Below are 21,249 nucleotides of genomic sequence, written 5' to 3'. Positions count from 1 at the left end.
AATAACACTATAGTCTTTGGATTTATAGATGTGTGTTGTTTTACAGTTTAGCCAATTTTTAAATTCATAAGCATCTGTGTTGTAGCTTAATGACTAACAATCATATCAGAATGTAGTTTGATGATTATCTGGGTGAGAGTTTTGGTGGTCAACGTATAGCTAAGAAAGTTACATATTAAAGATGAAGGGTTTTGTAAAGATGTTCACTTTAAAAGAGTTTCTTTAAAAGGTAGTTAACATATTAGTAACAAGGAAATGTTAGTAAGACTTAACCCAAAGAACTAATAAAATTATTATTGCAAACATCTCCCAGTCTGTCTTAATTAGCTTCTACCTTAAAGCCCCTGCCCTACATAATTACTGATAGAATGAATAGACTGCAAACACTGCCTTACTCAAGTTCAACAAAGCAATATTAAGGTCACTTGTTATTAATGTTATATCTTTTCTGTCAGTTTGGGAGTCTGGATCAAAAATTAGCCCTGGCTACTCGTATTCGTGGTCATGTTCTACCCTTAGCCTTGCAGATGTATGGCTGCCGTGTTATTCAGAAAGCATTAGAATCTATTTCTTCTGACCAGCAGGTAATTGTAAGTTAAGACAAAATTTTTGTATTATTTTATTCAATTTTTAAATTATTACGTTTTTAATCTTACAATAATCTTGAAGTGAAAAGACTTAAATATTTCCACAACTAGACTAAAATGTTGTTACTGTGTCCTAAATAGCAGGCTACTAATTAGAAGTCACAAAGTAGATAATTTCTAAATGAAGATATTTTAGCACCTATGTGGCAAGCAGAATGTTAAATGATGAGTGTTTTTATTACTACTTGCTTACTTTATTTTCTGCAGTGTGAGAATGCATGTTACTATTTTCCAGTGTTTATTTTGATGGTGTCTAATGTTTCTATTATAAGAAGAAAATTTTTGGAACCAATAGCATTACTGTATGTCAGTTTTATTTACATATATGAAAATGTTTTTTTAAATATATAGCCCAGCAGAAAAGTAACTTAAGAATTCTCTTTAAAAATTTATAATTTTTTTAGAAAAACAAGAACACATAAATTAAATGAGAAATATTCTGTGTTATTGGATGGAAAGTCTAAATATCTCATATTAATAAAGGAATTATTGATCAAAATAATGCTTAAAATTATTTGAAATAGACAAGAATATTGAGAGTAGGGGGATGAATTTAAAAATGCTGATCCACCAGATTTTTAAAATACACTGTGAAGCAACACTAATTAGTGGGGTTATTGTATATAAGATTAAACAGACTTTTAGTAAGAAATTAATGGCCCCAAGTCAATACTGTTTTCTGACTACATGACTACTTTATATATTACAGTGAAAGCATAAGACTGAAGGAAATAATTATTTCTTAAAAGGTAATGGTAGTTTAAGTTTGGAAAGAGATTGTCTTTGACTCATACAATAAAAGAAAATTTCAATAAATACCAATATACGGATGGATGGCTATATATGTGTATATATTCATCACTGCATTAAAACCTGTGAGAAAATACTATTATTCCTCCAGAGGAAATTCTGTGTTTTACAGTAATTTTAAGATATGTCACAATGGAGAAATATAAACACATTGAATTATTTAAAAGCTTAGAAACTTCTCTGTCACAAGTTTCTAACTGGTATAGATATTTTTTAAATGTCTTTGATATTTAAAAATAAAAGCATTAGCAGTAAGTCTTTGTTGAAACAGTTAATGAATAACAGTATTGTTTGGATTCCTTTTTTTTTGAGACAGAGTCTTGCTGTGTCGCCCAGGCTGGAGTGCAGTGGCGCAATCTTGGCTCACTGCAACCTCCGCCTCCCAGGTTCAAGTGATTCTCCTGCCTCAGCCTCCCAAGTAGCTGGGATTACAGACATGCGCCACCACGTCTGGCTAGTTTTTTGTATTTTTGGTAGTAACCGGAGCCATGTCACCGGGGCTGGTCTCAAACTCCTGAGCTCAGGTGATCCACCAGCCTCAGGCTCTCAAAGTGCTGGGATTACAGGTGTGAGCCATCGCACCTGGCTATAAGCACTTTATTATAAGAGCATTTTATAAAAGAACAAAGATATCTGACATTAATTCTTCCGTTAGGGAATTATTGAGTTAATATGTAAAAATCACATAGCCCATAAGTAGTCATCAACTTCTTAGCCTTATCTATGTACTTGATAAACTCACTCAGCCATTAAAAATAATTCCTTTGGTGGTGGAGGTGGTACTAAGTAAGGCAAAAGTGTAGAATTCTGAATTAGTCATGTTAGTTACCGCCCAATAAATATTAGCGGACGATTTACACGGTGAAGACAGTTTAAATACAGCAAGTTCAGCATCACTACGTTGTTTCAACATACATCATTTACATTTATAATCCTGCAGTATGTTTTAGTAATTTTCACTTTTCAATGGTTTCTGCTAATTATACTACAAGAGAAAAAAATTTAAACCCTTGACAAACAGGAAATAATATTTTTGAATATATTTTGTTCCTATCTCAGTATTTTTAATACTGAGATACATATACTGAGATTTTTAATATTTTTAATTTTTAATACTGAGGTAAAATATGCTAGTATTTTCTCGTTTGAGGTGATAATTTAAATGACATCCTGTCTTTTGCAGAGTGAAATGGTAAAGGAGCTGGATGGTCATGTGCTCAAATGTGTGAAAGATCAGAATGGAAACCATGTTGTACAAAAATGTATCGAATGTGTTCAGCCACAGTCACTGCAGTTCATCATTGATGCTTTCAAGGGACAAGTATGTTTGAGTTTTGGCCTATAATTTGTTAGCAGGGCATTATTTTAGAATTTTGAGTATCAACATGTTTTTCATAAGTCACTAGTTAATACCCAGCACTTATATACAAAAATAGGATATGAAACAGTAAATGTACATTAATTTCTTCCTCTTTCATAGTCAGCAGATAGCTTCATTTTTCTGAAGCTGCAAAACAGAAATAGTTTAATCACATTACTTTAAGAAGTAAAGGTAATCACTGTTAGAATTATTTTTTATTTATACGCAACGATGTTTTCAGGTTTACTCAGAGAAGGGAAGGAGGTTTGGAGAAAGACGTAAGACCGTATAATAAGACAGAAAACACATAGCAATTTGTAACTAATACATAGTAATTAATATTTCTTAATGCTGAACTACCCTTTCTCTTTTCACCCATTCATTCCCATTGTTACGTAACCTCAGGTTCAGGTAAAGTTCTGGTTAGATTCCTTTTGATCAAACACTTTCAGCTCCTAAATGGAGTGCTCCCTGTCCCCACTCTCCAGTCTTTGCTAACATGGTGGTAGTCATATTAAATGTGAGTTCATCATCCTTCTATTTTAAACTGCTTTTAGGTGTTGTCAAAAAAAAAAAAAAAAAACCAGTCTGCTTCATAGAACTGTTCAAAAATGTCAGAGAATACAAATTTTAATTCTTCTAATTGTCCTCAGGTATTTGTGCTTTCAACTCATCCTTATGGCTGCAGAGTAATTCAGCGCATCCTAGAGCATTGCACTGCAGAACAGACCTTACCTATCTTAGAAGAACTCCACCAACATACAGAGCAGTTGGTACAGGTATAAATTCCCTAATAATTTGAAATGTTTATATATTTTTGGAAATTGTTTTAATTTTTAAAAGAAATACAATTTGTTATTAAACACACTATAGAAAGAGTGAGACAAAAGCCTGTTGTATTCTCCTAACTATACTACTGGATTTTTAGATGAAATGATTAACATGTCTTTAAAGAATATCATTCTTAAGGAATGACTTAGGGAAAGTAATTTTTAAATATCTGTCTTAGGATCAGTATGGCAATTACGTTATTCAGCATGTACTGGAACACGGTCGACCTGAAGACAAGAGCAAAATTGTTTCCGAAATCAGAGGAAAGGTTTTAGCCCTGAGTCAACACAAATTTGCCAGGTATTGCAATACTTTGTAATTTCAGGGGTCAATTCTTTCAACTCATTGACTTTTATTAGTTATCACAGAAATACGTGTAGAATGTAGCATTAAACTATAGTCTTTTTTTTTTTTTGGTATCATTAAAATGCACCTACAGAACATTGCTTTTATTTTTTTAAAAAAAATCTACATAACAAATTTGCTTTGCCCACATATGTTCATTTATGAAATCTGTATTTGGAAAATAATTTTTCCCGACACTGGAAATGCAGATTTATTTAGTACATGTTCTTGAAAGCCTCACAGCTTTAATGATTTGGTTTTCTTTTTTTGAAGTACAATTTTAAGAGACCTGTAACCAAACTTTTGGATGTCAAAATGATGTAGGTTGTTCCATGATACCAATTTCTGTTATAAAAGTAATTGGCTGGGTACAGTGTCTCACACATGTAATCCCAGCCAGCACTTTGGGAGATCAAGGCAGGAGGATCAGTTGAGCCCAGGAATTCGAGATCAGCCTGGACAACATAGAGGGAGATCCTTTCTCTACAAAAAAATTATCCAGGCATGGTGGCGCATGCCTGTAGTCTCAGCTATGAGGGAAGCTGAGGTGGGAGAATCACTTCAGCAAGGGAGGTCAAGGCTGCAGTGAGCAGTGATAGCATCACTGCACTCCAGTCCGGGTGACAGAACAAGGCCCTGTCTCAAAAAAAAAATAAAATAAAATAAAATAAAAGTAATCATAAGACAAGACAATCCCATCCTGACTTCTGTTTTATTGTTCATTGGAGAAAATTCTTTCAAAAGTCAAGGAAATTTTGCTGTGAAGAAAAAAATAACAAAGCTTTGTTTATCTGCTTTAATTTTTAGCAATGTAGTAGAAAAGTGCGTTACTCATGCCTCCCGTGCTGAGAGAGCTTTACTGATTGACGAGGTTTGCTGCCAGAACGATGGTCCTCACAGTGCCTTATACACCATGATGAAGGACCAGTATGCGAATTACGTGGTTCAAAAGATGATTGATATGGCTGAACCTGCTCAGAGAAAGATAATCATGCACAAGGTAATACAGCATATAACACTCAGATAACTGTTTGTCTTTGTGTTTAGGCTACACATTTAACCTCCTTGGGCTTTCATTTCTTCCTGTATGTTATAACTGGAGGAAAAATTAAAATTGATGCATATCCTTTGGCAGATATATTGGTATGCTTTCCATTTTTGTTCTTAAGGTTATCACGGCCAGGCACGGTGGCTTTTGCCTATAATTCCAGCAGACTGGGAGGCTGAGGTGACAAGATCACTTGAGCCCAGGAGTTTGAGACCAGCCTGAGCAATGTGGCAAGACCCTGCCTCTACAAAAAAAAAAAAAAACAGACAAGCATCATGGTGCAACCCTTTAGTCCCAGCTACACTTGGGAGGCTGTGGTGGGAGACCACTTGAGCCCAGGAGTTCAAGACCAGTCTGGGCAACATAGACCCCCATCTCTACAAAAAATTTAAAAATTAGCTGGGTATGACGATACATGCCTGTGGTCCCAGCTACTCAGGCAGCTGAGATGGGAGGATCGCCTGAGTCCCAGAGGTTGAGGCTACAGTGGGCTGTGTTCATGCCAGTGCACTCCAGTCTGGGGAACAGAGCAATACCCTGTCTCAAAAAATAAATCAGTCATTCAAAAGAAATGGAATCATATTCATTTCTCATCTGTTACCTATGTTTTACATTGTTCTTTTTGCCTTCATCTTATTTAACTGTACAGTTGCCCCTCAGTAACTGGGGGATTGGTTGCAGGACCCACCCACTCCTGTGCCAAAATTCACGGATGCTCAAGTCCCTTATATAAAATGGCGTATAGTATTTGCATATAACCTAAACATATCCTCCCATATACTCATCTCAAGATTACTTATGATACCTAATACAATGTAAGTGCTATGTAAATAGTCATACTGTAATGATAAGTAAAAAACCTGTTTAATACAAACTTTGTCATTTTTAAAAATATTTTTGATCAGTGGTTGAATCCACATAGTTGCCATGCAGATGGCGGACTACGTTTAATTTACCATAATACATGGGTTGAACATTGATTTTAACCTAATACATTTTTCTAAGTAGAATTTTGTGTTTATGTTGTGGGGAGGTAGTACTAACTCATAAAATTCCCTTTTTTTTTTTTTTTTTTTTTGAGACGGAGTCTCGCTCTGTCACCCAGGCTGGAGTGCAGTGGCGCGATCTCGGCTCACTGCAAGCTCCGCCTCCCGGGTTCACACCATTCTCCTGCCTCAGCGTCTCCGAGTAGCTGGGACTACAGGCGCCCGCCACCACGCCCGGCTAAAATTCCCTTTAAGCTGTTTCCTCTCTGTATCCTCCTCCTAGAATCTAATAATTCTTTAAGAAATTAGTAATTGCAGCAGGAAAACTTATAAAGAAAACTAAAAGAAAGAACACTGAAAAAAACACTTATTTTGAATACTCTTGATCTGGATGTATTCATTTACAAAACGTGGAACAAATTACATAACCCCTTTGGTCCTCTCCTCATATAGAGAGAAAAATGATATCTTAGGATTCCTTCCATCTATAAAAGTGTTTTGGCCTTCTGATTTTTAAAATTCATTCAACTTGATGTAAGTTTTCTTTTTCTTTCAAGACAGGGTCTCTGTTGCACAGGTTGGAGTGCAGTGGTGTGATCTCAGCTAACTGTAGCCTCAACCTCCTGGCTCAAGCCATCCTCCCACTTTAGTCTCCTTAGTAGCTGAGACGGCAGGCATGCATGCTTATAGTTTTGTTTATATTTTGTAGAGATGGGGTCTCGCTATGTTGCCCAGTCTGGTCTCAAACTCCTGGGCTCAGGTGATCCTCCCACCTTACCCTCCCAAAGTACTGGCCTCTGAGTGTCTACCTATCTTTTAATTCAGTGTTTCTGCTGTAAACTAATGAATGTAAAAAATTGCAATCTTATTTTTAACAGCTACATTAGTTATTTAACTGGTATCATATTTATTATATTTGGATCGTCCCTAATTGTTTAATTGTTATAAGTAGTGCTTTGTACAAAAGTCTTTTCGTAATTTTTTTGGTGGAATAAATTCCTGGATGTGGAATTACTGGGTAACTTTCTTGCTATGTTTGGGGCCTCTGCCTGTTTCCACGTGACATAGTTAGATGTAGTGTTTTATTCATTGAACAATTTCGAGAACAGATGTTTGGAGGGATTAAGCGGATCACAACTGCTTTTGCAAAAAGTAGCATTCTTTGGATTTAAATTTTTTTAAATTGCAGTTATTCCTCTAAATTACCCAGAATTGGGGGTGCTTTTTTAAGAAATTAGAAACTAAAATGACTTAGATTTTCAAAGCAGATTATTTGTTTTTCAGATTCGACCTCACATTACTACTTTGCGCAAATACACATACGGGAAGCATATACTGGCCAAGTTGGAAAAGTATTATTTGAAGAATAGCCCGGACCTAGGACCTATTGGAGGACCACCAAATGGAATGCTGTAAATTACAGGAGCAAGAGAAAGAAGATATTTTAACCATGTGAAAAGAATTTTTTTGTGTGTGAATTATCAAAACACAACTCAACTATGAATCTTCAATTTTTTTTTTAAAGCAAAACTATTTATTGACTTTATTCATCCATTTGTAAATTTTTTAAGGTTCTTGTGTATATTTGGGGGGTGGGGGATGAATTATAAATTATATTCAGCCCTGAGTGGAGACCTATCAGATTGGATTGCTGGCAAAGCACAGAATGCCTGTATATGATGTAACTGTATCAAAAATAAAAAGCTGTCACATATTTTGTAAATTTTTACCTTGTAAAGTCACAAAAATAGTTTTTAAAGGAAAAAGTACAGTATTCTTTTAATAAACTGGCTCACAGTCTGGTAGGTCTACAACCCCATAGCACAACAGGTTTATAGAGATGTATATAGAATTATAGTCCTTATTTTTTTCCTTTGCGTGAAACCTTTTATAACAGATTAACAATCAACTGCATAAATATTATTAATATTTTAAAAAGAGTTAAGTTGTATTTTGATAATTCACAAACTATCATGCAAATAACGAGCAAGCAGACAAGAATAAAGTGGTTTGAGATGAAAAGAACCTAACATTATTTACAGTAGATGTGGTTTTAATACAATTACTGCCCTAAAATGTCTCTGGCAATGTACAGAAATATTGTATATACTTACATATGTAATTGTTGTAAGAGTTAAATACAAAATCATGGTGACACTTCCAATTAAGTGCACTAAATGAAAAGTTAAGTCACTTATTAACTTTTCAGTTTGGTTTGCAATGAGAAAGAGTGGAAATTTGTATTTTGTTTTGCTTATAGAATTACAGACATGTTGAGGAAGTGTTGAGCTTTATTTTGCTTTTTCATAGAGGCAGAAAGTAGGAACCAGATAGAGATGAAAAGGGGCCACTGAAAAGTGAATTTGATAGCTCAGCATTTAAGCATGATTACATATTCAGATAGCTCTTTTTGCTTTCTATAAATATATGCATTGTGTGTGTAGTAATAGATGTAAGTTTACACTTTGAAAGGAAATCTTGTTTCAATGTTTATTATAAAAGCCTTGCTAATTGAGTAGTGATGCTTTCCTTGGTTGTACAGGTGTACATTTGTAAACCTTCATGCTGTAAATGGAATTTGTTTTATCTCTTTGGGATACATTTGCATTTTAGTGTACATTTACGTCCCTGCCCTCTTTGACCTGGCAATATAGTGTTGTATAATGTAAATTTATTTCTCCAAATCGAGAGTGATTTTTTAAAAATTTTTTATCTTTATATGGTTTCAGAAGTATGAACCAGCTTTCTTTTTATTATTGTGAGATCATTTTGTTTTATAACATAGTTGTTGACTGTTAATATGGACATGCTAGAATTTGGATCACTTTCAATTGAAGTCAGGGTATTGTGCATAATAGAAAGTATTGGACTGAGATATTTGGTTACCATGGAGGCCAATGCTTTTTTCATCTTATTAAATGTGATGTGACTTTTTTCTTTGTACAGAAGAGTACTGTATTTTTGAATAGCCTACTCCCAAGTAAGAGCAAATCTGTATGATAACATTTTTTCCTCTGGACATAAGACATAACAGTAACACGATGTACATTTACAAGCGGCCTTATGTACATTTCCCAACAATCTTTTTAAGGCAAAATTGTGACCATATGTGTATAATTAAAATCGTTTTTAATCCTTTGCCTATGAAAATATTTTGGAAAAAAACTTGCTGTGTATATTCAGTTTCTGAAAGATAAAGAAAGTGCTTTGTATTTTGTTGAAGTCAGTATTTTGTATAAACATTTATGTTGACCCACTTATGTTTAGTGCTGAAAACTAAAATGAACATGCTATCTGTCAGCTGAATATGGAAGAGATCTTTTTTTACTAGAGATCTGCAGAAGAAAAGCAAGGGGATCTAAAGGTTTTATCACTAGTTGTTCATATTATGAACCTAAAAATAATGGCATAAAGTTTGGGGATGCCAGGCATACTTTTTCATGTTTGGTGTTTAGTTATTTTACTTTTCTAACCCAACATTCCTTGGTGAGACCATTAAATCCAAACACTTGTCACCGTTCCTTCTCATAGTCACACTGGGTCATCAGCATGTCCCAGTCACTGCAGCAACACCTTGTGTGTGTTTGTTTGTTTCATTTTTTTTAAACCCACACAAAGCCGCTCTCTCACTTTTTCCTACTTTACCAACCTCAGTATTTTGGCCCGTGTCGAACTTTTGTTCTCAGTATCAGCCCGTGGTTTCAGGATCAAAGCTGTCATGTTGGAGATGGGTAATGGTTTTCCTGTCTTTGTACAGTTGAATTCCTAGTTTTCCTTCATCCTTGCCCTCTGTTGGCACAGGCATTCTCTCTGCAGTTTTAGAAAATGACAAGTAGAGAATATTACATTGAGAAACTAAACCCTCTTCTTGGGGTTCTGGTATTCCCATTTGTCCTAGTGCTGACAACCCAATCTTCCCAATACTTTCAGGCCTGCTCTACAAAAATACCTGTTCTTGTAGAAATTTTACAGTCTGCTATTTTGGGTGCCCACCCCAATTTTTACCTTTTAGTAACTTGGCATGAAATTTTGGTAAAATCTGAAAATCACATTTCAGAATAAAACAATTGGGCAAAACTACCTAGGCTTTACTCTTGAGTGTCTCCTTTTGATAGGGATTGTTTCTGGACCAGTTTGTCTAAGTCCTGGCTCTTATTGGTTCATATGAAATAATGTTAACTTCACTTCTTTGTATATTATGTATAAATTAGAAAATGAAAAATGTGTGAATAACATTGTATGAAATAAACCTGGTCTTGTGTTTTTCTCTAGATGAAATACCCCTCTGTACCTCAGTTATAACTTAAGATTGATTGCCCATTCAGGTTTACTCTGATGTAAGGAAAACAAATACATTTGTAACACGTGGGTGCTGTTCTGGAGCCACTGATTCCTCTGATGGGATTAATTCCATCCTTTGATTAGTATTTAGGATCTATAACTGCATACTTCATAGGATAAAACTTTTAGCCTGTTTCCACATGAACTTGAGGCAGTGTTGTCTAAAGGTAAACAATCTAAGTTCAGATGTGGATTTAAAGTTTACCTGATTATTTACACACCTTGTGAACTTACCTAAACCTTGAGCCTTTAATCTGTATCAAGGGATACTACTACTTAACTCATTAATTTTAAGAATGGAGAATATACGAAAAGATACCTAGAACCTATTTTTTTTTTTTTTTAAGAGATGGATTCTTGCCATATTGGTCAGATTGGTCTTGAACTTCTGGCCTCAAGTGGTCTTTTTACTTTGGCCTCCCAAAGTGCTGGGATTACAGGCATGAGCCACTATGCCTGGCCAAAAACCTAATTCTTTGTTGTTTTTTTTTTTTTTTTTTTTGAGACGAAGTCTCGCACTATCGCCCAGGCTGGAGTGCGATTGCGCGATCTCGGCTCACTGCAACCTCTGCCTCCCAGCTTCAAGTGATTCTTCTGCCTCAGCCTCTGGAGTGGCTGGGACTACAGGCGCACACCATCACCTGGCTGATATTTGTATTTTTAATAGAGATGGAGTTTCACCATATTGGCCAGGCTGGTCTTGAGGTCCTGACCTCATAATCCGCCCACCGTAGCCTCCGAAAGTGCTGGGATTAGGGGCGTGAACCACCACACCCGGCCTGGAACCTAATTCTTAATGAATTGCTTGTTAATACCATTCGTGTTTTTCCGATTCCTGCTACAGCTATAAAAAGAAAAAAAGCCAGAACAATTTGATGAGACTCCAAAATGGAAACCTACATAAAGCTAAGTGGGAAAAAGAAATGTCATCATACACATTGTATTTCCTGAAATTTAACTTTGTCTTTCTTTGGGTCTCTTCTGAGCAACCCTCTTCGATTATTGACATACTACCTCACATTGTATTGAAATTTAAAAGGTCTTAACAAGGAAATACCACATCTTCGCACCCTGGCTTAACCTAAGGAAAGCAGTTTCCTAAATTCACCTGGGACTATATGCCCTCATGACTACACTTTCTCCGGAAGATTTCAAAGCAGCAGGGGACAAAGAAACCCCTAAAGGAGCCCTATTCACTGTCCACCTTCCCTACCTCACTTAAAAGTATCTAGCTTAACATGCCTGGTAGAGATTAGAAAATTTGTTTATAAACAGGGAGCTGAGCAGGAAAAGAGTGCTCAGGAGTCAGGGCTCACCCCTAGGAGGCTGTTCTAAGCGCTGCACTGCAGAGGGAAGGAGTGGGGCCAGGACTGGGCTGGACCTTCGTTACTTATAGGGTCCTATCCTGACTTTCCCACAGAACCTTGTGGCTGAGGAGTATGTTTGTTGTTGTTTTTATTTTATTTTTATTTTTTTGACAAGATCTGGCTCTCAACTAGGCTGGAGTTCAGTGGTGCCATCACTGCTCACTGCAGCCTCAACCTCCCAGGTTCAAACAAGTTTCCCATCTCAGCCTCCCAAGTAGCTGGGACCACAGGCTCATGCCACAATGCCTGGCTACTTTTTGTATTTTTCGTAGAGATGGGGTCTCTCTATGTTGTCCAGGCTGATCTCAAACTCCTGCTCAAGCAATCCACCTGCTTCGGCCTCCCAAAGTGCTGGGATTACAGGCATGAGCCACCAGGCCTGGCCAACTCTTAAGACAATATAGGACAAGACAGCCCAAGATAGCTCCTGTAGGCAGTTTCTCCAGCTTCTACCATGTTCCATTCATAGAACTTTTTGAAAAGAGCACAAAAATCATAACTGTACGGCTTGTTAATTTTCACAAATACTCATGAATCCAGGATTTAGATGAAGAACCAGAACATTACCAGCACCCAGAAACCTTCCCACGCCCTCTTCCACTGAGTGGCCCTTTCAACCCTTTCAAAGCCGGAGAGCGCAAGTCCTGGGCCCTGTGGCCTTGGTGAGCAACGCCCTGGGCTGATCAGAAAGACCCAGTGACTTGGGAAAACATTCCTCTTACCGATCGATAAACTTGAAGCAACTCATGACTGGCTCTGGCACCACCTCAGCAGAGGCAGAAGTGCCATAGAACTTTTAAAAAATATATTTACCAAGAATTAAAACCAGGTGAAATAGTCTTGTATTTGGTAGTTTAAGGGAAAGCAATTGGCTGGATTAAAATTGATTCAAATGTCAGAGCTCTTTTGGAATTTGTCTAGCAGGTTTTCCAGTTTTTACCAGAAAATCCAACAACAGAAAGATTGATTCAAACTTTCTTGGGCATCAGAAAGTAATGATTCAGAGGTTGGGCTCTAGAATTAGACTGCCCAGGTACCAAACACTAGCTTCATATCTAGTAGGTAAGTGGTTTCATCTTTTAAGCCTTAGTTTCCTTGTGTAAGTCAAGGAAATGGTGATCTGCTGAGATGGTAAGGATTAAAGAGGACAGACGTGAAGCGCCATGGCAAGTACTCGGTACAGGTTAGCTACTAAAGCAACTCCTGCGCATCACTTAGTTAAAATAAGTTTTCATTTTTAAAATTTGGTTACATGCAGCCTCAAAACATGGTTTGGAGATCGTTTATGTTTCTGCAAATGATCAAAACTCTCGATTCAAGTTGCAGATAAATCAATAAGTCATATGTAAATTTGCCCTGATGTATACAAGCTGCCAGGATGGAGAGAAAAGCAAGGAAATCAAAGACATTGTGATGGAAAATCTTGGTATATCTCCACAAACACACACAAAAGCATATTAGAGACCTAGAAGCTGCTGAGGTTTTGTGGAGGTCAGAGTAGCTCGGGACCATCAACTAATCTCTGCCATTTCTCACCCCATCCCTTGCATGATTTTCACCAGTTTGGAAGCCTCTTGATGCTATGGTTATGCTTCAGTAAAAGAACAGGCCTGCAAATAAGTCAATTCTTTGCTGAGTGTTTGATTTAAAGAGCTACCTCCAGGCTGGGCGCAGTGGCTCACACCTGTAATCCCAGCACTTTGGGAGGCTGAGGTGGGCAGATCACCTGGGGTCAGGAGTTCGAGATCAGCCTGGCCAACATGATGAAACCCCGTCTTTATTAAAAATACAAAAATTAGGCTGAGCGAAGTGGCTCACACCTGTAATCCCAGCACTTTGGGAGGCCAAGGCAGGCAGATCACCTGAGGTCAGGAGTTCGAGACCAACCTGACCAACATGGAGAAATCCCGTCTCTGCTAAAAACACACACAAAAATAGCCAGCCATGGTGGCACATGCCTGTAATCCCAGCTACTCAGGAGGCTGAGGCAGGAGAGTCACTTGAACCCGGGAGATGGAGGTTGTGGTGGGCTGAGATCGAGCCATTGCACTGCAGCCTGGGCAACAAGAGTGAAACTCCGTCTCAGAAAAGAAATACAAAAATCAGCTGGGCATGGTGGCAGGCGCCTGTAATTCCAGCTACTCAGGAAGCTGAGGCAGGAGAATCACTTGAACCCGGGAGGCGGAGTTTGCAGTGAGCCAAGATCACACCACTGCACTCCAGCCTGGACAACAGAGTGAGACTCCATCTCAAAATAAATAAATAAGTAGCTACGTCCAATTATTTATAAATGTCTGCTTTGAGAGTTCAGCCATAGTTGTAGCCAAGTGAGGAAGAGCCCTCCATAAGGGTCCATCCAATTGATGCATCAAGTTTGAAGGAAGCCACAGTAACACTCCTTAATAAAGCTCTGCCAACTTGGCTTATAGCAAGGAAGGCATTGAACTGAGAAAGATTTGCCTATTAGCCTTCTAAACCTTTCCCTCTCAACCTCTGTCTGGACAACAAAGTTAGGATGATGGAAGCTTCCTCAAAGCAGTAGGTATTCAGAAATCAGAAACAAGGGTCTCACCCAACTCTACAAAAAGCACACGTTTTCACCTTCATAGTCAGAAGATATAGGATGTTGGCCAATAATTCTTTATGAACATGGCCATCTAGGATCCTGAGGGAAGTCAAAAGCTGCTTGAGAAGATCATGTGTGATTTCCCTCAGCACACATTTCGGTGCCCATATAGTTGAGCAGAAGACTTCCATCCAGTTCAGGATCATATCTTTTCTGTGTAAACAGCATGTAGCTCATGGCCAGACACAGGTTATGGAAGGAATGTTGAAGAGTGGAGGAAAATCCACCACAAATCATTCCATGACCAAATAGGACCATATGGAGAACATTCAGCCTTATCTTTTGTATTGTTTTGTTTTTTGAGACAGGGTCTCACTCTATTACCCAGGCTGGAGTGCGCTGGCGCGATCACAGCTCACGGCAGCCTCAACCTCCCAGGCTCAAGCGATCTTCCCACCTCAGCCTCCTGAGTAGCTGGGACAATAGGCATGCACCACTGTGCCCAGCTCATTTTTAAATTCCTTGGTAAAGACAGAGTCTTGTCATGTTGCCTGAATTGGTCTCAAACTCCTGGGCTCAAGTGATCCTCCTGCCTCAGCATCCCAGAGTGCTGAGGTCATAGGCATAAGCCACTGTGTCTGGCTGGTCTTACCTGTTTTTTGAGAAGGCATGAGGCCCTAGGCAGGGGGGATAAAAAGTAATTCCTAACTCAAAGCCTTTAAATCTAGACAGGAATCAAGATTTCAAAACTAATCAGTGCCTTGGGCTTGGAAGGGAAAGGTAAAATGAAGAGGATGAGGGGATGGCTTTGGGGGATTGAGAGCAAGGTGGGTGCAGCAGCCAGTGCATTTTCATAGTCTTATTTATTGAGCAACTACTTTGTGTCAGGTTTCATTTTTTGTTTGTTTGTTTTGAGATACAGTCTTGCTCAGTCACTCCGGCTAGAGTGCAGAGTGCAGCGGCACAATCTCGGCTCACTGCAACCTCCACCTCCCAGGTTCAAGCGATTCTGCTGCCTCAGCCTCCCAAGTAGCTGGGATTATAGGCGTGGCCCACCATGCCCACCTAAGCCTAATTTTTGTATTTTTAGTAGAGATGGGGTTTCACCATGTTGGCCAGGCTGGTCTTGAACTCCTGACCTCAAGTAATCTGCCCACCTTGGCCTCCCAAAGTGCTGAGATTACAGGCACGAGCCACCGTGCCCGGCCAGTGTCAAGTATTCTTGATGCTGAGGATACAGCCCTCAAGAGGCGCACACCCCAGTGGAGGGAGAAACAGAATAAGATTCTTGATACAAGCAATGCTTCAGTTAACAATAGGGGTCATCACAGATTATTGAGCAGGGGAGTGACAAGTGCAGTGGTATGGATGACCCAGCACAGGGTGGCAGAGCAGCAGTAGAGAGGGACTGGAGGCAGGGGAGTTAGCAGTGCCAGTTACAGAGCTGAGGGGCTCCCCTGACAAGTGCGGAGTCTCATCTCTTTCTTGCTTTATTCCCACCCCTGGCCTTTTATGGCCAGAAGCCTTGGAAAGCCGGGTCACACCTGGTGGGCCCCTTCCTATGGCAGGGATGAGGACAAAAGCACGTGTATGGGCTCGCCCTGGAGAAGAGGAGGGTTGTCTGGGAGTCCTCTTCTGCGCTGCTCCTTCAAAAGTCAGTTCTGGTTTGAGCACTGGAGTCTGGGCTTGGAGGGCACCTGTGAGCAGAGGAGGGAGGGAGTCACCCCACAGAGTTTGGAAGGGTGACAGCTTCATCTATATTCCAATACCCGCCGTCTTCTAGAGTAGGGTATAAAACTAGAGAAGGGACCTGGAAGACAAAGAGGCAGCTTTGTCACAGGAAGAGGCAGCTGTAGACACAAAGGCAGCCACCAGGTGACCTAGAGCCCTCCCCACCGGCCCAAGCCTGGCTCACACAGCAGGGTGGCAAGGGCCTGGGGGCGGCCTTAGAAAGCTGCAAAACTGGCTGGGCGCGGTGGTGATCCCAGCACTTTGGAAGGCCGAGGCGGAGGCTCGCTTGAGTCCAGGAGTTCGAGGCCAGCCTGGGAAACATGGCGAGACGCCCCCGCCTTCCCTATAAAAAAAATAAAAATAATTTTTTTAAAAAAAGCAACTGACCCGCCTGGGTGACACCCTCAAGCCCCCCCGCCCTTTCCCCTCCCGGGCTTCAGTTTGCTCATCGGAGCCTAATCCAGCAGAGCTGTTGCAAAGCTTCCTGGGAGACACCAAGGGAGACTCCCGCCAGGCCCGCCGAGAGCGCCCCCTGGCGGCCCAGCCCTCCCCTGCGCCGCGGGTCCGGGGCCCTTCCCCAGTCCAGGCGCAGCGCACCCTGGGGGATCCGTCCAGCTCCAGAAGTTTCTTCGTCTAAATTACTTGGAGCTGATCTTTCTAAACAGGATTGCTTAGACACACCCTGCCTTCTCGAACAAGGAAAGAACCCTACCCATCCCACTCCACTGCCATGTACGACCGCCTGCAGCCTCATCACAGGGCACATCCCATCACATCCTACCACCGCTGACCCCAGGCCTCGCCCCTAAAGCCCTAGCCCTGACATCCTGCAGCCTGGAATCCCACATCTCCAGTCACGTGGCCACTAGCCCCCTTTCCCCAAACATGTCCGGAACCGAACCTATCATCTTGCACCAAACCTTCTTTTGCTCTTCCTCTAACCTTCCTGAACAAGTCGGCCCTAAAACCACAGGTGGGGCGACTAAATTTTTTAGTATAAATATATCCCAAACATTGCATAGGACATAATTATACATTTTATACTAAAAAAAAAAATGTTCATCTGAAATTCAAATTTAACTGGGCATTCTGTTTTTATTTGCTAAATCTGACAACCCTACTGCCCCTGTCTCTGGCCAGCCAGTTCCTCCCCGTCTCCTGGAGCCAGCCCTGGAGCTTCCCTAGACAGATTCCAGAGACAGCTCCTCCAGGCACAAGGTCAGGATGGCAGTGATGGCTAATTATTGCAATGGCTTGTTTTCTTACGTTTCTCCACCCACACTGTGAGTTGTTGGAAGGCCAGACTGTGTGTTTCCCTCTCTTTACCCCAAAGCCTGAAATTATGTGCTTAGGTAATGCTCACCACTGTAAAGCCGGTAGGAAGTAAGCGCGTTTTTCTGTTTTGTTTTTTGTTTGTTGTTGTTGTTTTTGAGATGGAGTCTCGCTCTGTTGCCCAGGCTGGAGTACAGTGGCGTGATCTCGGCTCACTGCAACCTCTGCCTCCCGGGTTCAAGTGATTCTCGTGCTTCAGCCTCCCAAGTAGCTGGGATTACACGCGCATGCCACCATGCCTGGCTAATTTTTGTATTTTTAGTAGAGACGGGGTTTCACCATGTTGGTCAGGCTGGTCCTGAACTCCTGACCTCGTGATCTGCCCGCCTCAGCCTCCCAAAGTGCTGGGATTACAGGCATGAGCCACCACGCCCGGCCCTAAGTGCGTTTTTAAAGGCGGTGTCTCTCGGTGAAGAGCTGTCATACAATGGTGCTCTCAGGGGTCTGTGGGCCGCTATACCCAGAGGCCTACACTCCCAAGTTCATTGAGTTACTTTTGAAAACCATTATACTTGAGCTAGTTTGCCCGCAGGTGTGTGAAGGGAGACAGTTAGTGTGGAGGCCACAGGGTACTCACCACAATGAGCAGCACCTTAGCTAAGATCGCGGAGATAGAAGTGGAGATGGCTCGGACTGGACAAGGCCACAGCACACCACTTAGGGCTGCTTAAGGCCCGTCTTGCTAAGCTTCGTCGAGAACTCATTACTCCAAAGGGCGGTGGTGGTGGAGGTCCAGGAGAAGGTTTTGATGTGCCCAAGCAGGTGATGCTTGAATTGGATTTGTTGGTTTTCCATTTGTGGGGAAGTCGACACTGCTTAGTAACCTGGCAGGGGTATATTCTGAGGTAGCAGCCTATGAATTCACTACTCTGACCAATGTGCCTGGTGTCATCAGATACAAAAGTGCCAAAATCCAGCTCCTGGATCTCCCAGGTATTATTGAAGATGCCAAGGATGGGAAAGGTAGAGGTCATCAAGTCATTGCAGTGGGCCGAAACTGTAACTTGATCCTGATTGTTCTGGATATCCTGAAACCTTTGGGACATAAGAAGATAATTGAAAACGAGCTGGAAGGCTCTGGCATTCACTTGAACAGCAACCACCGCCCCCCAACACTGGCTTTAAGAAGAAGGACAAGGGAGGCATTATCTCACAGCCACGTGCCCACAGAGCGAGCTGGATGCTGAAACTGTGAAGGGCATTCTGGCCGAATACAAGATTCACAATGCCAATGTGACTCTACGCAGTAATGCTGCAGCTGATGACCTCATTGATGTGGTGGAAGGAAACAGAGTTTATATCCCCTGTATCTATGTGTTAAATAAGATTGACCAAATCTCCATTGAGGAGTTGGATAGCATCTATAAGGTGCCTCACTGTGTACCCATCGCTGCCCATCACCACTGGAATTTTGATGACCTATTGGAAAAGATCTGGTACTATCTGAAACTAGTGAGAATTTACACCAAACCCAAAGGCAGTTACAAGGTTACACATCCCCAGTGGTGCTTCCTTACTCCAGGACCACAGTGGGGATTTCTGCATGAAGATTCACAAAAATCTTATCAAACAATTTAAATATGCTCTGGTCTGGGGTCTCTCTGTGAAACACAATCCTCAGAAAGTGGGTAAAGACCATACGTTAGAGGACAAGGATGTCATTCAAATTGTGAAGAAGTGAAACCTTTTCCTTTTCCCATCTACCGGGTGAACAACAACAGCCTTCGCCATGATCAAGCACCCTACCCCAGTGCCTTCTGGTTTTTTTTTTTTTTTTTTTTGAGATGGAGTCTCGCTCTGTCTCCCAGGCTGGAGTGCAGTGGCGCGATCTCGGCTCACCGCAAGCTCCGCCTCCTGGGTTCACGCCATTCTCCTGCCTCAGCCTCTCCGAGTAGCTGGGACTACAGGCGCCCACCACCACGCCCGGCTAATTTTTTTTGTATTTTTAGTAGAGACGGGGTTTCACCGTGGTCTCGATCTCCTGACCTCGTGATCCGCCCGCCTCGGCCTCCCAAAGTGCTGGGATTACAAGTGTCAGCCACCGCGCCCGGCCTTGCCTTCTGGTTTTGGCAGTCACTGGATCAGGATCCAGGGGAGGGAGATGAAGGCACCCAAACTGGCACTTCATTTGTCTTACCTTGGTGTCACCTTGTATGTCGAACTGCATAAAAGACCTGGTAGGCTGGTCAGCTGCATGCAAAAAAAAAAAGAAAAAGAAAACCATTATACTTGAGCTAATTCTTATAGTAAAAAAACTTCCCAACAATCAAAAGCAAACAAAATAAAAACAAACAAAAGGCTTCTCCTCATTGTCTCTGCCTTTCAATTTCATTCCCCTCCCAAGAGTTAATCGTTGTTAACAGTTGAGTATGCAAATTCCAAATATTTTGCTTTGTATTTATTAGGCCATAATAAACAGCCTAATAAACCCAAAGAGCTGAAATCATACAGGACACATTCACTGAATAGAATGCAATTTAATTAGAAAGGGAGGGCAAAACTATCTTAGAAACAGAAATATATTTATTAATAAAGCATATGTCTTCAAAATATAAATATATTTGTTACTAGAAATATACCTTAGAAAAAGAAATTTTTTTGAGACCTGGAGACAGCTATGTTTCCAGGCTGGTCTTGAATTCCTGGCCTCAAACAATCCTCCCGCCTAGGCCTCCCAGAGTATTGGGATTACAGGCATGAGCCACCATGCCCAGTCTAGAAATTTTTTTAAATACTCTTCTTAGTAACTCCTCATTTAAAGAGCTAATCTAATCTGGAACAAACTATTATGGGTTAATTTCCAAATTAATAGCAATGACAGACATATATAAAAACCTGGGGATTCAGGCCAAAGGTTATTTAAAGAAAATGTTTAGTCAAGAAAATCTGAAGATAAATGAACTCAAGAAGCTAGTAAAATAAGAACAAAAAAAAATTACAAAGAAAGCAGAAGGAAGGAATTAATAACAAACTCACACACACTCACAAAAACTTGACCAGTTAAAAACAATGAATTAGACACGCTTTTGGAAAATTTGAATTTAACAAAAAAGATGAAAGACACAAACAGTAAGAAGATATAAAATTGTGATTTTTAATTATAAGAGAATTTATATTAAAAGTCTACTTACAAACTAAAAATCAAATGAAATAATTTTCTTTCCTTTTTTTTTTTGAGACAGAGTCTCACTCTGTCATCCAAGCTGGAGTGCAGTGGTATGGTCACCATCACAGTTCACTGCAAACTCAGCCTCCCAGGCTCAAGTTATCCTCCCACCTCAGCCTCCCAAGTAGCTAGGACCACAGGTGTGCCCCACCACACCTGGCTAATTTTTAGTAATTTTGTAGAGATGAGTTTTCACCACATTGTCCAGTGTGGTCTCAAACCTCTGAGCTCAAGCGATCCTCCCGCCTCAGCCTTTCAAAGTGCTGGGATTACAGGTGTAAGCCTCTGCACCCAGCAAAATAAATAATTTTCTAGGGAACTATATAGTTCCAAAATTGATTCAAGAAGAGTGGGAAACTCGACTAGATCAATACCATTAAAGAAATTAAGGAAGCAGTAAACAAACAAACAAACAAAACCAGAGGTATCATGTTTCCTGATTTCAAAACTTATTAGAAAGCTACAGTAATCCAAACAGTGTGGTACTGGCATAAAGACAGACATACAGACCGAAGGAAGAGAATAGACAGCCCAGGGAGAAACCCTCGCATATATGGTCATGTGATCTTCCACAAGGGTGCCAAGACCGTTCGATGAGGAAACAACAGTCGTTGCAACAAGTGATGCAAAAGTTGGTCCCTTACCTTACATCATATACAAAAGTAACTAAAAATGGATGAAGATATAAACGTAAGACCGAAAACTGTGAAACTCTATAA

General features: G+C 40.5%; 1 protein-coding gene, 1 non-coding gene and 1 pseudogene across 10 annotated transcripts in view; all 3 read left to right on the top strand.

Annotated features, from left to right (window-relative positions):
• The window catches only part of PUM2 (pumilio RNA binding family member 2), a 103,300-nt gene extending 92,978 nt beyond the window's left edge, over positions 1–10,322 (top strand). For 3 of the 9 annotated variants that reach the window (XM_030799273.1, XM_030799275.1, XM_030799276.1), the window contains 6 exons: positions 456–590; positions 2,641–2,778; positions 3,471–3,596; positions 3,827–3,948; positions 4,801–4,993; positions 7,312–10,301. In XM_030799273.1, the coding sequence (XP_030655133.1) occupies positions 456–590; positions 2,641–2,778; positions 3,471–3,596; positions 3,827–3,948; positions 4,801–4,993; positions 7,312–7,443 (846 nt within the window). In that variant the 3' untranslated portion in view covers positions 7,444–10,301. Of the gene's footprint in view, positions 1–455; positions 591–2,640; positions 2,779–3,470; positions 3,597–3,826; positions 3,949–4,800; positions 4,994–7,311 lie in introns of all 9 variants that reach the window. The other 6 variants (XM_030799279.1, XM_030799280.1, XM_003275980.4 and 3 more) reach the window with 3 other exon arrangements.
• A 2,303-nt stretch (positions 10,323–12,625) lies between these two features.
• LOC115831604 lies at positions 12,626–12,687 on the top strand. The gene has a single exon (XR_004027129.1). It is a non-coding gene; the product is annotated as a U7 small nuclear RNA (small nuclear RNA).
• Positions 12,688–17,945: 5,258 nt separating this feature from the next.
• On the top strand, positions 17,946–19,045 carry LOC100604932 (annotated as a pseudogene).
• Positions 19,046–21,249: the final 2,204 nt, after the last annotated feature.

The sequence above is a fragment of the Nomascus leucogenys genome, chromosome 19 (assembly GCF_006542625.1).
Source record: "Nomascus leucogenys isolate Asia chromosome 19, Asia_NLE_v1, whole genome shotgun sequence".
NCBI lineage: Eukaryota > Metazoa > Chordata > Mammalia > Primates > Hylobatidae > Nomascus > Nomascus leucogenys.
Note: the sequence above shows the minus strand (reverse complement) of the source record. Positions and strands in the feature narration are given on the sequence as shown.